The 15,625-nt window shown below is 52.9% G+C and overlaps 1 protein-coding gene across 1 annotated transcript in view; it reads left to right on the top strand.

Moving 5' to 3' along the window:
• Positions 1–15,625, top strand: part of TNN (tenascin N) — a 57,011-nt gene that overhangs the window by 36,573 nt on the left and 4,813 nt on the right. The window contains exons 11-16 of the mRNA XM_059414040.1: positions 1,334–1,597; positions 3,544–3,674; positions 4,722–4,854; positions 5,162–5,313; positions 11,079–11,175; positions 12,044–12,211. Of these exons, the coding sequence (XP_059270023.1) occupies positions 1,334–1,597; positions 3,544–3,674; positions 4,722–4,854; positions 5,162–5,313; positions 11,079–11,175; positions 12,044–12,211 (945 nt within the window). The remainder of the gene's footprint in view (positions 1–1,333; positions 1,598–3,543; positions 3,675–4,721; positions 4,855–5,161; positions 5,314–11,078; positions 11,176–12,043; positions 12,212–15,625) is intronic.

Raw genomic sequence — 15,625 nt, 5'->3', positions numbered from 1 at the left:
ATCTTCCCGTCGCTTTGGATTCACTTCTCCGCCGGTCCTACCTTTCAGAAAGTGGTTGATTTTCTGTTTCCAGAATTGCTGTTCTTCTTCTCTTCGATCTGCCGATGGATTTTCAGGTGTTTGCAATCTTTAGATAAGCTATCTAGCTGAACTCCGGCTAGCTGAAGCAGTCTCAGCTTGCTACTTCTCCGCCATCTTCGTGAGTCAAGTGAGTGACTTTCTTATCGACTCCACAAATACCAGTCACGGATCCAGTCCATATGAGGCGCCGTGGTAGAAATGCGGTTGTAGGTGCAAGCTGGGGGGTCACGGATCAGGGAGCTGAGGGCATTGGTTGGTATGCAAAGTCATGGCCATGGTTGAGGTCTCTTAGGGAGAAGTGTAGAGAGGTGGTCAGCCAGGTCACTAATGAAGAAGACCCAGGAAGGGTCAGACAGTTGGGAGAAAACCAGGGAAGGGTGTGGTCATGGAAGTCAAGAGCTGAGAATGTTTTCAGACAGACGGAGTGGATCTGCCCTGTTAGATGCTGCTCAGAGGGCTAGTGAGGTGAGGATGGCGAGCGTCGATCGGATTTGGCAGCGGGAAGCTGGGGGTGACGAATTCTAGCATTCTAGTGGCGTGCTGGGGAAGAGTGCCAGACTTCATTGATCGAGGGTTGAACGGGAGAGGAGGAGCGAAGTGAAGGTGAACCCCATTCTCGTGAGAAATCTGCCAGTTAGGGGGTCAGAGGGGCATGAGGTCCTAGAGCCTGCGGTGTGGGAACGACGATCGAGGAGAGACCGGGGTGCCGGTGCGAGCGCAGACACAAAGGAGAAAAGTCCTTCAGAAGGTGGGAGGTCACGAGTCGGAGCAAAGAGGGGCTTGTCGGGGTTTTATCACAAGAAGACAGCAGGACCTGGGGCAAGTCTTTTCATTTCTCTGGGCCTCCATGCTCCCCTTCGATCAAAGACAAGGAAGGTTGGAAGATCTGATTTCTCAGCTCTGAGAGTCTGTGAAACCGAATAACCAGATCCCACGGAGGTAACGAAGAGGCGGTTTCAGCCGCCGTTTGGGCCTCTTCTCTTGTGGCTCAGGAGACTTTTTTTGGTTACTTCTGTAGAAACGAGAGAGACAGGAAATTTCCGTACTGATGAACTTGCTGAAGATCTAATTCCTCCCAGTTGTAATATCCAGGGGTTGGTTTCCTTGGAAAATGGAAACTAGGGGCCTTTCACACCTGTTTTCAATGGAATTGTATCATTATTAAAGATAATTTGAAGGGAGGGCTCCTGGCCATGGGGTGGTGGGATGGCCTTCCTTAGGCTCTAAAATTCGGACTTTCCTTTTTAAAAAGAAATTGACAGCCCCAAAAACCTGGTGACTGACCGGGTGACAGAGGACACGGCCACCATCTCCTGGGACCCAGTGCAAGCCGTCATCGACAAGTATATGGTGCGCTACACCTCGGCCGATGGGGACACCAGGGAGGTGGCTGTGGGGAAGGAGCAGAGCAGCACCGTCCTGACGGGCCTGAGGCCGGGTGTGGAGTACACGGTCCAGGTGTGGGCCCAGAAGGGGGACCGGGAGAGCAAGAAGGCCGACACCGCGGCCCTGACAGGTACTGTGAGGACCTGGGACAAGGAACCATGTACGTCCATCAGGACAGTCTTCCTCCATACCTGGGGGTGCGGAGGGGAACAGGGGCGGGCAGCGGCTTCACCTGAGGCATTCCTCAGAGGGGTTCCCTCTTTCCCCCTCTGAGGTACTCTGCGGCCCTGACGGCTCTGATTAGGAAGGTGTAGAGAAGACAGTGTGAAAGGCAGCCCGTGCGGCTCTTCCAGGTGCTTGTGCAAACGTAGCCTCCCTCGCATTCCCTCCCCCCCCGCCCAGCTCCCAGGCTCTCTTCCTGGGCTTTCGGACCCGCTGGGCCTCAGCCCCAGTTTGGAGAAGAGGGAGGCTGGGAAGCTCTTCTCTTTTCATCCCCCTCACTGGGACCTGGGAAGCTCACGGGGCCCTCCCTGACGGCCTCGGGCCTCTGGGGACGGTCTGGGCAAGGCCTGGCCGTCCCCCCTTTGGCAGGGTACACTGTGTGTGGCCACTGGAGTTACAGGATGTCTTGAATTTCTTTATCAGTTACAATTAGCACGGGTTTTTAAATAAAAGAAAGTAAAGTATACTGATGGTAAACATTTTCAAACTAAAGCGTATAGAAACCCTAATGCCCAGTGCAGGTCTCCAGGGTAATTAGTTCCTTTCTCCCTCTGTCTGTCTGTCTGCCTCCCTTGTCTCTTTTGTCCCTTGTCTTCCTTGTCCCTTTCATTATCTTCTCTTTTTTTCACACTTGCCATTTTTAAAGGCAACAATATCACCATCTTTCTGCTTCAGAGAAACATGGAAATAACCAAGGCAGACCTCTCAAGCCTGTAACCGGCAGATGGGTGGGCAGTCAGAGCACTAACAGAGGCCAGCTTAAGATATTTAAATAGTTAAGGTTTTTGCTTTAATTTCTCAACGCAGGAAACTCAGTTTTGCAGGAGATGGAAAGAATAAAATCCGTACCAGATGTTATGCTCTAGAAAGTCAGACCAAGCTAATGTTACTGAAACTCAAAATTTGTCAAAACATCCTAATTCAAAACAACAGCTGCCTGATTTCTATTAAAATATTGCAATTCCGTTCTCAGCTGAAATGCTACTGGAGAGAAAATAGCTTGGAGACGTCTTTTTTGGGAACCTCTAAATTAAAATCATCTTCTGTGATGATTTTTCAAAATGGAAATTTTCATTCAATATCTTATTTGGTTAAAAAAAATGAGCCATCTGACCAATTAATATGGTGTTGACTAGAATTTTTGCTGAGCCTGAGTTTCCCTGGTCCACAGGGTGCACGCACGCATCCCCGTGTTCAGAGGCGGAGCTTCCCCTCTTCTTCCATTTCCTTCTCTCCTTCACACAAGCATGCCCCTGCTTCCCCGGGCTTGTGCAGGGTGAGGCATCTAAGGCTGCACATTTAATTAGGCAGGAGACAGAACTTTGTATTTCTGTGATATGTGGTCAGAATCTCAGTAAATTTAGGGTCACGCTTGGGTCGTTTCCCAGCGCCGGGCCCGGGGAGGTGGGCGCCGAGGGGTTCGGTCATCTTTCCAGGTCGGTGTTTGCTGCGTTTGCCCAGTTTCTGCGCACAGGGCCTTCTCGGATCTGCACTCTCTCAGCTTCCCGCGCCACGCTGGGAGCCCTGCAGTCACTGAGAACCCGTCTGCTCGCTCACCTAGATTGCTCCCCCACGCCACTCTTGGAGAGTCTGCGGTTTGGGGAGGGGGAGGCACGGGAGCACGGATTCACTCGGTCTGCTACCCACCTAACCCCCACTTTCTTAATCCACTTGTGTGCTTTTGGAGTCGGAGGCTGCAAGGGGCTGGTGGCAAGGAAGAGCAGAGAGGACTCCCTGCTGGAAGGGAGGAAAAGAAACGGGAGAAGCAGGGAGAACTAGGTCGACACATCAAACATTGTCTTGCCCCAGTTGTAATAATACTTAGTAAGCGTCATTCATTGGCTTTATGTACAGACATCGACCCTCCCAGAAACCTCCGTCCGTCGGCTGTCACCCAGTCTGGAGGGGTGCTGACCTGGACAGCCCCCTCTGCTCAGATCGATGGCTACATTGTCACCTACCAGTTCCCAGATGGCACCGTTAAGGTACTGGAAACTTCCCATTTCTCCTCTGGGTGCCCATGTCCCCCAACCACATGCTGCCCCTGACTTGGGCCACCAGCTTGATTGCTAGGGTCATGGTGATGGTAATGAGTTGAGAAACGAGTAGGTCCTTAGTGATCCTCTGCTGTGGGAAGGGAAGGTGCTAGCCCCTGTTATTTGTTGACATCCTCCGTGTGGCCTCATTTCACAGGATTCACGTGTGTGCCTGCCCCTAGCCGATGGTAGCATATTCACGGGCCACACATCTGTCCATGGTCTTGCGTTTATTGTTGGTCTTTCCCAATTCACGTTGGCCCCATGAACACAAGGACTTTTTGTCCGTGTCATATCCATCACTGTATCTGCAGTCCTTGGAACCAGGACCACAAGAGGCGCTCAGTAAATGTTTGTTGAATGAATCGATTAACCCTGATTTCAAGAGTAATGCCTCCCACCTGGAATCTGAAGACCAGCAAATTTGGGAGCTTGTTCTGATGCAAGATTTTTCGTCTTTCTTCTCGGCGAGAAAGACGGGAGGAAGGGGAAAAGGAAGGGCATGTGGATTTGTTCATGACCTCAGTGATGACTTACGGCAGCCCTTCAGGGAAAGTTAGCCCCGTTGTTCATAGAGGAAGTCAGATTGGTTCAGAAGGAAGAATTGAAAGGCCAACTATGCCCCTGCCTCCCAGACATCAGTGGTCACTTTTAGTCCCCTTAATTAGCTTGTCAGCCCAGTGTCGCCAGCCTTGGTGGCTGTAGTCGGCATCCCAGCATGCTTCTGGAGGCTGAGGTTCCCAGGAGACCTGGGGGCTGCTCCCCCAGGGGCAGGACCTGGCTGTTCGCTCTCAGCTCATGCTCCCATGAGTCTCCATGGCACTACCCTCCAGGGAAGCTGATGTGACCCACTGGGAATCTGGGAGCCATGAAGCCCTCAAAGAAACCAACACTCTCCTCTCAGAGAACTCCTGTCATTAGCCCCAGGGAATGCTGTTGACACCTTGGGCACCGGGGATGACATACTGACTGTCTCCTGTCTCCTTTGTTTGGTAGGAGGTACAGCTGGGAAGAGGGGACGAGAGGCTTGAGTTGCAAGGCCTTGAGCAGGGCATCACCTACCCTGTCTCCTTGGTCGCCTTTAAGGGTGATCGACGGAGCAGGAGTGTATCCACCAGCCTTTCCACAGGTAACATGGACTCCCACACTCTGAATGAGGACATGGTCAAGGGTGGGCGTCGGAGAGCCTAGAAGAGGTGTCCAAGGAGGAGCGAGGGGACAGAGTGGTGGATTTCTCTGGAAATGGCGCAATAGAAATAGGGTTAGGGGTTCAGATGAAATCCATCTCATGGTAGAAAGACTAAAGAGCAGAGCAGAACAGAATATTATTTTGTGGGAGTTAGGGGAGGAAGTGATGTGGGTGCCTGGGGGGCATAGACCTCCTCCTCCTTCCTTGCCCTTTCCCTAACACCACCCTCTCTCTGCTTGTCTCCTAGTTGGTGCGCGTTTCCCACATCCTGCGGACTGCAGTCAAGTTCAGCAGAACAGCAATGTTGCCAGTGGTATGTACACCATCTACCTGCACGGAGACTCCAGGCGGCCCCTGCGGGTGTACTGTGACATGGACACGGACGGAGGCGGCTGGATCGTGAGTGTTTCTCCGCGGGAGAGGGGAGCGTTGGCAGCTCATGCTGGCTTTCAGATGGATCCCGACTTAACCCCCACCCCCACCCCCAACCCCACCGGAAGTACTTCACACCTGGGATAGAGCTGGCTTTGTGGAACGAAGGCTAATGGTTAATGGCTGTGGAGGCTGTGGTTGATCAGCATCTCATGATGCCCTCTGTGGATGTGTCACCTCCATTTTCTTCTCTTGCAAGCCCTGTCATCAACATGACTCTCCCGCAGAAGCTTTCGCATAAGTGACAGAGGTTACCATTTCTCTTTCATAGATAGGTCAATGGAGGCCCACGGGGAGAAGTGCCTTGGTGCTTTACAAGAGTTAATGCCAAAAATTGGAACCAGATTTCAGGACCACCCCCTCACCCCCAATCAGGAGCCTCCCAGATCATTGGTTTTCCCTTTGGGTCCTCTCAGGCCATCCAAGAGGGAAATGCATGATCTTTTTGGGCCTCTGGCCTCTGAACTGAAGCTCTTTGTCTAAGTTCTGCCTCCTGCTTTGCTGTTAAGAAGCCAAACTCGGGTTTGAAGGGCTGAAGCCTGAAAGAGGGAAGGTTGGCAGGGTCTCGGGGGTCCCTCTTCTGTGTAGGGGTTTTATTCCCCGGGGGCTATGGTCTGCTTACCCCTCCTTGTGGTACCTGCTTCGATTGCTGCAGCCTGATCCAATTATAAGATGAGCTGCCTTTGAGGGTTGCCCTCTGATCCCTCCGCCTCCCCCTGCCCCCTTCTCCCCACGCTTGAACAGACAGAGGCTCTCACCACCCCAAACCAGTGTGCGGCCTCACCTGCTGTCACAAGGAGGAAGCAGGAGCCCCTAGTGCTCAGACCACGTTCACTGACACGTCTGCTCCGGGGTCGGGAAAAAGCAAAGACACTTGAGCAGCCGCGAATGAGACGATCCCATCTGAGAAGCAGCACTGAAGGAAACTTACATCCACATCAGCGCCGCTGTATCTGGTGGCTGGAAGGCAGTATCTGGAGTGGATGGAGGGAGATTCCTGACTGATTTATAAAAACAATGGAACGGAATGGAACCTGGGAGGGTCTTGCCCCTGAGAAACCCGTAGGGCGGTTCCTGCTGCTTTCAGCACCTCTGTGGTAAGCGCTCAGTCTCTTCAGGCTGGAAGCCAGTTTCCTGCCTCGTGCCCGTAACTGACACATGGCTGAATGTTTGTGTTGTCTCAGGTGGCCTTTTTGAAAGCCAGCCTTCCCTAGGGAAGGAGACGTTTGTCCAGGGCAACCTCTAGAAAGATATCTGCCAGTCTCTCTGCCTGGGAATACCCCAGATTATTTCCCACAAGTATTTACTGGGTGCCTGCTGCGTGTCAAGCGCTGTTTTATGTACTCAAGAACCAGCCTTGAGCCAGGCAGACCCAAAGGCCTGCCCTCAAGGAGCTTGCCTTCTACAACCAGCTCATGCGAGTGACCCTGACCCGGTCGCTGAGGTTAGTTCCAGAAAAAATCACCCTGCGTTCTAACCAGCACCAGTCCCTCACCCCCTCCCAAGACTCGTTTTCTGACCCAGGCTCCTGAAGGGAATACACAAACTGAGTGAGATTCTATAGGGTTCTGCTCAGAGCTGCCACAGTCTTGAAAACACTTGAGTCCTGGAACCTTCTCTGCCAGGTCTTTTACTGACAGTTTCCACCGTTTGGGGCTCAAGGATCTTTTGTCACTGAGAGATGACCTTAGTGCATTGCTCTGTTATTTTCCAATAAGATTTTATTTATTTATTTAAAGAGAGAGAGAGAGCGTGAGTGGGAGGAGGGAGCGGGAGAGAATGTCAAGCAGACTCCCACGAGAGGCTCCATCTCACCCCCCTGAGACCATGACCTGAGCTGAAACCAAGAGTCAGATGCTTAACTGAGTCACCCAGGAGCTTCCAAAATCCTTTTAAGGGAATTTTTGTCCATGGGGTGGCAGGAACCCAATGTGATTAAGAGGCCAGAAAAACCCTACCCCGAGGTAATTGGTGTCACAGGAGGCGAGCTGGGTTGAGGACCAGACGGGAACACTTAAGTGCCTGGAATATTTCCGTCTTTGTCTTCTGTCTTGCAAGTCTTAAGGACTACATTAGAAGTTCTTTCCACAGGCATTTAAATGACATTTTGTTTTTTTCTTCCCAGGGAATCAGTCAGGACATTAAGTTCTAGAGTGCCATAACAGCTCTGGAGTGTAGAATTCTGCCCGCCTTGAGACAGACCTGCTAAGGGGCTTCTTTTACCCCCAAACAGTTCGCTATAAGGTTTTCTCCCCATAGAATGGGAATGGGTTAGATTCTGAGCAAGTCACATCAGGCTCCCTGATCAAGAGGTACAGGCAGGTGATCACAGTGGGTCAATTCACTTGGAATCTGACATAGTAAAAGGCAAACTTCCCTTTATTGAGATTTAATAATAACTTATTATATGTGTATGTGCCAGTCTCTGGCCTTCACACTTTCATGATTTATTATGATTAATGATCTTGCCAAAGCCTCGATTTAAGAGAATGACAAGTGGGCTATTAACATCTTGATCTCATCGTTTAGAAAAGCAAGGCTTGTCAAGGTTAACCAACTTGCCCAAGGACAAAGCTAGTAAGTGCGGAGCTGCATCTCCGTAGTGATGGAGAGAACGTCAAAACGATTGTTCAGAGTTTTCCTAGCTGAACTGAAGCATTATTAAAAAAAAAAAAATCAGGGGCGCCTGGGTGGCTCAGTGGGTTAAGCCGCTGCCTTCAGCTCAGGTCATGATCTCAGGGTCCTGGGATCGAGCCCCACATCGGGCTCTCTGCTCAGCAGGGAGCCTGCTTCCCTCTCTCTCTCTCTTTCTCTGCCTGCCTCTCTGCCTACTTGTGATCTCTGTCTGTCAAATAAATAAATAAAATCTTTAAAAAAAAAAATCAGGGAGGGGCACCTGGGTGGCCTAGTCAGTTAAGCTTCTGACTCTGGGTTTTGGCTCGGGTCATGATCTCGGGGTCCTGGGGTTGAGCCCCATGTCAGGCTCTGTGCTCAGTGGGGAGTCTGCTTCTCTGTCTCTCTCTCCCTCTCCTTCTGCCCCTCGCCCTGCTCATGCACTCTCTCTAAAATAAATAAATCCTTAAAAGAAATCAGGTGGACAAACCCCTCTCATGCCCAAGCGCTGTTCCTTGATTGGAGAATGCCTTTGTGAGGCACCTGTCCCAGGTGGGCAGCGTCACTATTGAGCCTGACCTTGTACCGTAACTAGTTATGCTAGTGGAAATATAACCGGACTTGACGTAGAAGGAACATCGGCACGGCATCTGCCCTGGGATCCCACTGTCTGCAGCACAGGAAGAGTCCCGGGGAAGGGACCAGAATGGGCAGCATGCTAGGAAATAAACAGCCCCAGGATCTTAAGAAATGAGTTTTGGAACGTGAGCTCAGTGAAGCTGGTATTTTCAAACGTTCTGATGAAAAGATGGAGAGATCCCTGTTGTATCCTTGCATCTGCCACTAGATGATCAGCCGATTATAACAATGTGGCTAATCGCCGTCCTGAACGTTCCCGTCTGGAAAATGGCATCACAGGTCCTCCCCCTGCAGCCAGCACGGAACACGCTGCTCCGTAATGGCGGTTACTTGAGTGGATGAGCCAATGAAGAAATGAAGCAGCCCAGAGGGGAACGAGCGTCTCTGGAATGAAGGACAAAGGGGAGAGAAACCACAATGTTAGTGCAGTCTGGAATGATTTGCCTGATCATTCCCTCAGTTCTGCTCAGCAGCTCGGGAGCTTTGGAGAACATTTCTACCCTTACCGTCTCCTTGACTTCTCCTCACACCTCTGAGACGGATGCTCCCTGCCCGCTTCTAACCCTGTTTGTCCCACAGCCGACTGAGGCTCAGTAACAGGGATGACCGGCTCACCAGCCGCTGGCCAGGCAGTGGCCCTGGTCTGCTTTAGAGCCCCGGGCTCTCCCTGCCCACTGTAGAGAGATGCCCTAGTCCAGTGCTTTCTGGGCCAGCAAAGGTGGGCTGGGGCTTCGAAAGGAGTTACCGGTGAGCTCCACACGGAGCTGTCAGCATTGCTGTAGGCCACCTCTTCTCTCCTCCCTCCCTGTGTCTCCCAGAAAAAAGAAAAAACAGAAAGAACGCACAAATATCGAGAAGTTTACTGTACCAAGTTTGAGGTTCCGTGTTTTATTTCAAGGCACCTGCGGTGAAGCGTGGTGGAAAGGAGCGAGACGGGGCTTCTGTGTTTGAACGGGTGCGAAGGGAAGTGGGTGAAGACAGAGACGCCATCCAGGCTTCCAGAATCCCAGAGTCGTTTCTGTGATTAGTGAAGATGGTGTTGAGCGTGGCTTTCAAGGTTACGAGGACCACGACCATTACTACCCATTCCAGTAGTGCGCACAGGTGTGACTAGCTTGTAGGCACTCTTCAGGCTTGCTTAATATAAAAGAATCTAGTTTACCCTGACAGGCACTGCCTTCCTTCCCCCGAACAAGGAGTTTGGAAAAGCAGGCCGCACATACTTTCAAGAAATAGCGGGACCCAAGACCCAAGTCTCTGTCTGTGCTCTCACTGCCCGCTCACTCCTCAGGCCATTCCACGTTCGCTTCTGCCCTCGTCTCTCTGCAATGCAGCCTTTGTTAGAGTCACTCCTGACTTCTCTGTCCCTAAATTCTATGGACATGCTCCTTAGTTCTCGTGTTCCTTGGCACTGACCTGCCTTTGACACCATCAGCCGTATCTTTCTCCTGGTGGTCTTTGTGGTTCCACGTTCTCCTGGTTGTCCTTCGGCACTCCCGGGCCCTCCTCCCGCCCCCTTCAAGAGCGCATCCTTCCTCCTGCGCACCGGCTGCTGCGTAGTGCAGGCCCCTGAGTCTTGATTCTGGGCCATTTTCTCTTTTTAGTTCCCACTTTTCTTCCCAGGTGGTCGCATCCTCTCCAGCGGTTTCGCCTTCCTCTCTGTGTCCCCGGGGCTTTCTGTGTTCACTAGGCTAGAGTGGGCTGTGCCGTAGTTAACACGCCAACACCAAATCCCAGTGATTGAGGACCGGAGAAGTTTCTTCCCGTGTGTGCAAAGCCTTCTGTGGGTTTGGCAGTCACTTGTCGGCGGTGACTCAGGGATTCAGGCTGATTTCCTCCTCAGGGCTCTGCCCTGTGGACACGTGGCCTTCACGGAGGCCCCGAGGCACAGGCAGTAGAAGACAGGGCATGGAGAGAGAGCAAGCCCTCCCCGCCCTTCTGTGCTCCCACTACAGCCCTTTGGCTAGAATGAGTCACGTGGCTCCCACTTGACTGGCCAGGGACCTAAAAGAGAAGCACTTCCCGCTTGTGTTCCTGGGGACAGGACACTGAGATGGGCAAACACTGAGCAGCGTCTCAGACACACCTGCACCTTTGCAAGTCTGGCCCAGATCTCTCTTCAGAACCCTAACCCTTAGCTCAGCTGCTCCTGTGGCATCTTCAGCGGCCAGGGGACCTCAGGAGTGCCTCGCACTTCCCTCGTGCCAGGTGAGCGCGCACCGACAGCCCCGTCTTCTCTCAGAACCCTATCTCAGCCAAGAGCCCAGTGAACGGCCACCCAGCGCCACAAGCCCAAAGCACACGAAAGGCTCCCTTGCCTTCTCTTTCTGACCCACTTTCAGTCGCCATGTCGGTCCATCTGACCTTCCCTCTGCTGCTGTCTAACCTCAGGGCAGCCCCCAGTCCGAGCTGCTGTCCTCGTTCACTCAGCCATGGCTGTTCACGTGTGTTGGAGTGACAGGCCCGTCTTCCCTTGGCAGGTCTTCCAGAGGCGCAACACGGGGCAGCTGGATTTCTTCAAGCGCTGGCGGACCTACGTGGAAGGCTTTGGGGACCCCATGAAGGAATTCTGGCTTGGTATCATCTTGGGGATTCCGGGAGGGCTGTGGGGGAGGGGTTGTTTCCCCCTTAAAGGCTGTGCGGGCAGCTCTAGAAGGCCCCCCACGTTCAGGAAGACGTCCCAGGGACAGGGACAGGACACTTGAGGAGTCTGCCCACCAGGGTGTCGATCGGGCCATGTTGCTGGGAAGGCTGTCTTGTGCTGGGCTCATGACGGGGTGGGCGCATCCCAGGGGGTCTTCATGCTGTGTGTCAGCAACTCAGGACCCTCCCCGGGGCCTTCACGTCTTAGAAAAGTTGGCCCACTGGGATTCGGGGCTGTTCCTAGAGGGTCATGGCTGGAGTCCCTGTGGCTCTTCAGGCCTGCCAGTCAGTGTGGGGATGGCGTTCTCTTTTCTCCTCCTGCTCGAACGTGCAGCAGATACTCATGGGGAGTGAAACAGCCACAAACATCCACAGGGAAAGGAAGAATTAAAGAAATCGTAATCTGGAGACTCTGTCTGAGAGGGTAGGTCATGGTCATGGTCAGCTCGGCCAGGAATTCCTTCAGAGACCTCAGGGTGGTGGCTGACGTCCTTGTCCACGTGACAAGATGCGGGGATGAGAGGGGGAAGCGCTTCTGCTTTAGAGACAAGGAGTCGGGGGCAGGTTCCCCACCCGGTTGTCCCCCACGGCTCCTTCCCAGAGGACACGCTTTCCCCACTCATAAACACAGCTGTGCCGAAGAGAGAACAGGAGGAGAAAACAGGCCCCTCCAGCAGAGACAGAGTGAGCAGAGGAGGGAAAGGCCACGGCGACTCTCGGTGCTGGCAGTCGCAGACGCTCGCAGGCGCGTGCCAGCACACACCGGCTGATCGGTCACTGGGACCCCCTCCTTTGCTTTCAGGACTTGACAAGCTACACAATCTCACCACTGGCACCCCTACTCGCTACGAGGTGAGAGTGGACCTCCAGACCGCCAACGAGTCTGCCTATGCCGTGTACGATGCCTTCCAGGTGGCCTCCAGCAAGGAGCGGTACCGGCTCTCCGTTGGGAAATACAGAGGCACAGCAGGTGGGAGCGCACCTCTCCCCCCAGGCTGGGGTCCCTGGCTCCCGGTGTGTCTCCCGATCGGACTGCCGCGTGCCACGGTTCAGGGAGTGGTGGGGGGAGAGGGGATGAACCCTGCAGAGGTTTGTCTCACCTCGGGCTGGTGGCATGTCTGTCCAGTTGTGAAGGAAGAGAACAACATCCAGCGATGTGACCGAAACCCTGGGGTGATATCATTGAATATTCCGTTTCAGAGGGACGGGGTGGTTACTGTTTTAATGTCCTATCTTCCGTCTGGATTTATAGTTTTTAAATGCTAACAAGTAAGTCCACTGTTTGAGCCTGCATGGTTTTGACTCGGGGGTGACTACGTAGGGATGTGGTACCAGCCGGATCCGCGGGCTGTATGGGCCGTGGTCTCTCCCTCGAGACTGTCCTGAAAGCAGCTAAGTCACAACAGAAAAGAACTTCTGCCAAGAGCCACGTAAGTGGTGAGGAGAACAGGGGCTACAGGGTGTGAGAAGAGGCGGGCACTGAGTCTCGAGGCATCACTGAAGGAAGTCCCCCACCGGGCAGTGGCCTGGGGCTGGGTCTGAAAGGTGGGACTTAGGTGGGAAACAGGGAAGGGGTCCCCAGGCCTGGGGGCGTCCATGGTGAGCAAGGACCGAGCAGAGTCCAGGCAAACGGGGTGTGCTCCTGAAGTCAGGCCACTCTAGAAGCCCCTAGTGGTGGAGGACTGTGAACAGATGCCTCTTAGTGTCTGGGGCCACGAGCCAAAGTGGCCAACTGCTAAGGCAGTTTCTTGTAGGTCTTATAATTTAATTGTTTTTAAAAATATTACATGGATTCTGCACTTCCTCTTGTTTCCCGGTGCTTAGCATGGAACCCGGTGCAGAGCAGGTGAGCTTGAAGCGGGGTGTTGCTAGCCAGAGCTCTCCATGCAGTCCTACAGATGTTTTGTATTGGGAAGGATAGTCCCTGAGACCCGATATCTTGCCTTGGGGTCAGTGAAGGCATGAGCTTGGTGACATGGGGACAAGAGACGGCACCCTATCCCGCATCTCTCCCCGAAGCCCAATGACTTCCCTCCCTGCTGGCTGGGAACCCTCTGGGGCTACCTGTTCTCTCTTCTCTCATGTGCACATACCTGTTCTGAGGCTTGTCTTAAAATAGCCAGGAAACGAACTGATGCTAATGGGAAAATGAGTGAAAAGGAGTCAATATATTCACGAATTAATGGGATTCTCCTCCCAGGGACTCTATTTGCATTTTAACTGTGATTTCGGGATAATTCCCATTCTGAGATTGTTCAGGCCCACAGTGCTGGTCAGTGGTGGATGTGTTTTTCCCCAGGAAGCCTTGGGAGACTTTCAGATCACATGGCGTTTAGCCAGCGACCTGGTCTCCCTGATGTGCCTCCGTTCCTACTTGGAAACTCTGAAATTGCATGGTGGGCTTCCTGGTATTTTAGCTTTCCTTATACACATGCTGATTGGTCCCCAGGAGGGTTTTGAAATTTAGGAAGCTTCTGGCTGCTCATGTCCTACTAAATGATGAGGTCGTGTTTAGAGGAGGTGGCGTTCAAAGAGAAAGTGAATGGTTTGATGTCTCTCTGCACGTGCCAGCTCCCCCCCCCCCCCGTTAGAGCTCTGCTTAGAATCGGGGGTTCATGCCTGGGGATTAAACACACCTAGAAGGATCGCCATCACTCCCGCTGTCCTGCTGGGCCCTCAGCTTCGGCTTTCACTGAAGTCCCCATCAGAGAGCCCCTGATTCCTCCACAAGGAAACTCCAGCAAGACAGTGCTGGCTAAATTTCGTTTCTGGTTCTGAATCTTGGAGTGGGGCAGGGAGGACATCCAATGAGCGCTACATTTAGGATGCTAGTCATCTCCTGAGAAATTATCATGAAAACAGATGTTTTGGAGTGGTGCAGAGTGACTTCTAAGGGCTAACCCACCATTTGCAGCTGGTCTCACGTCCCACCTCCAGGATACTCAGTGATGCCCACCCAGGGACGCGTCCACACCCTGGGAGCGCTTGGATACGAGACTGAAGAACTCCGCCGGTGTTTGCTGGGCTAGGGCCAGGGATGCCAGAGGTCCACTGTGAAGAACAGCTCTATGCAAAAGTGCCTTCCTCGCTTTCAAATGGATTTTTGCACACTGGTGCTTAAAAGGAAGGGGAAAAATTGTTAGGTCTGTGGACAAGAAGGGAAAGCCAAAAATGGCACACCTTGTTCTTTATTGGCCCTTTCTTGGTTCCAGGGTTGAGAGTCCAGACACATGGTCCTGTGGGACTCCAAGGGGATATGCTGTGGATGGCTTCCTTGGGTCTGAGGTGGCCCAGCTGCCTTGGCCTTCCTTCCTGCCTCAGGAGGTGATGGTGGAGCTATGTTAGATGAGATGGGAGATGACCAACTCAGTGGCTCCACCCTGGGCTTTTTTGAGCCTGCTGCCAACCCCTCCAACCCACCACCCAAGGAGAGCCTGCTGTCCACCCCAAGTGGGTAGCACAAGTTAGGGGTGCTTATTTCTCATCCGGTGTTCTCTCCGAAAACCCTGAGAGATGGGAGAGGGTCTGACCACCACTGGCTTTTCTACTCTGTCTTACTTAGGGAGATAAGCTTAATAAATCAGAACACGGTTTTGGCTGGGGGGCCTGACAGCCAGAGAAAAGTGATTTTTTGATTCATGGGTACAGTCGTTGTCTGTGCTCCGAATGTCAGCACGCTTTCAGTTTCGGGAAGCGAGAAAATCTGTCTGTGGAATAAACTGCCACACTTAGCCAGAAACCTGCTTCACTTTTCATGATCCCAGCGCCCAAGGTCAGAGAACCACAAACAAATCGTTAAGAAATAGCCTTTGCACAGACTCTTTGAAAACAGCTCTAGGAACTTGAGATGCAAGTTAGGTAAGCTGTGCTCATTAAAAGTGTCACCAAGGGAGCCATCGTGTGTTATTTTAAGCTGTAGTTAACTGTCTGCCAGAAAGCTGAAGGGGAGAGGAGATGGGAGCGCGAGGGGGAGCGACAACATGCCTTTCCTCACCTGGAGGAAGTGAAGGGGGCAGAGCCCTTCAGCTGACTTAGCAGGAGGGGCCTCTGCGGCCCTGTCCCTGCTCCCCCAGCCCTTTTTGCTGGGTAAGGGGTGGCAGGACCCACTCTTTGAGCTGCCAAGCCAGAGGGACAATCTGGGACCTTCTCTTTTCCTGGTGTGTTGTTCACTCTTCCCAGAGATCTGCCCCTTGCCAGCCCCAGTGACGTCCTTGAGAGCAGGCCCCCTTGTCTGTGTTCCCAGAGCCTGGCATGGTGCTGAGTCCTGGCGGGGATGGGGGAGGGTGTGGGGGGGTGTCCCTGAATAAATGAAGTTGCAGACTACATACAATCTGCAGGTCTCTGACGTCAACTTGCACTCCAGGGGCTTATGAAAACACGGACT

The sequence above is a fragment of the Mustela nigripes genome, chromosome 10 (assembly GCF_022355385.1).
Source record: "Mustela nigripes isolate SB6536 chromosome 10, MUSNIG.SB6536, whole genome shotgun sequence".
In the NCBI taxonomy this organism is placed as follows: domain Eukaryota; kingdom Metazoa; phylum Chordata; class Mammalia; order Carnivora; family Mustelidae; genus Mustela; species Mustela nigripes.
Note: the sequence above shows the minus strand (reverse complement) of the source record. Positions and strands in the feature narration are given on the sequence as shown.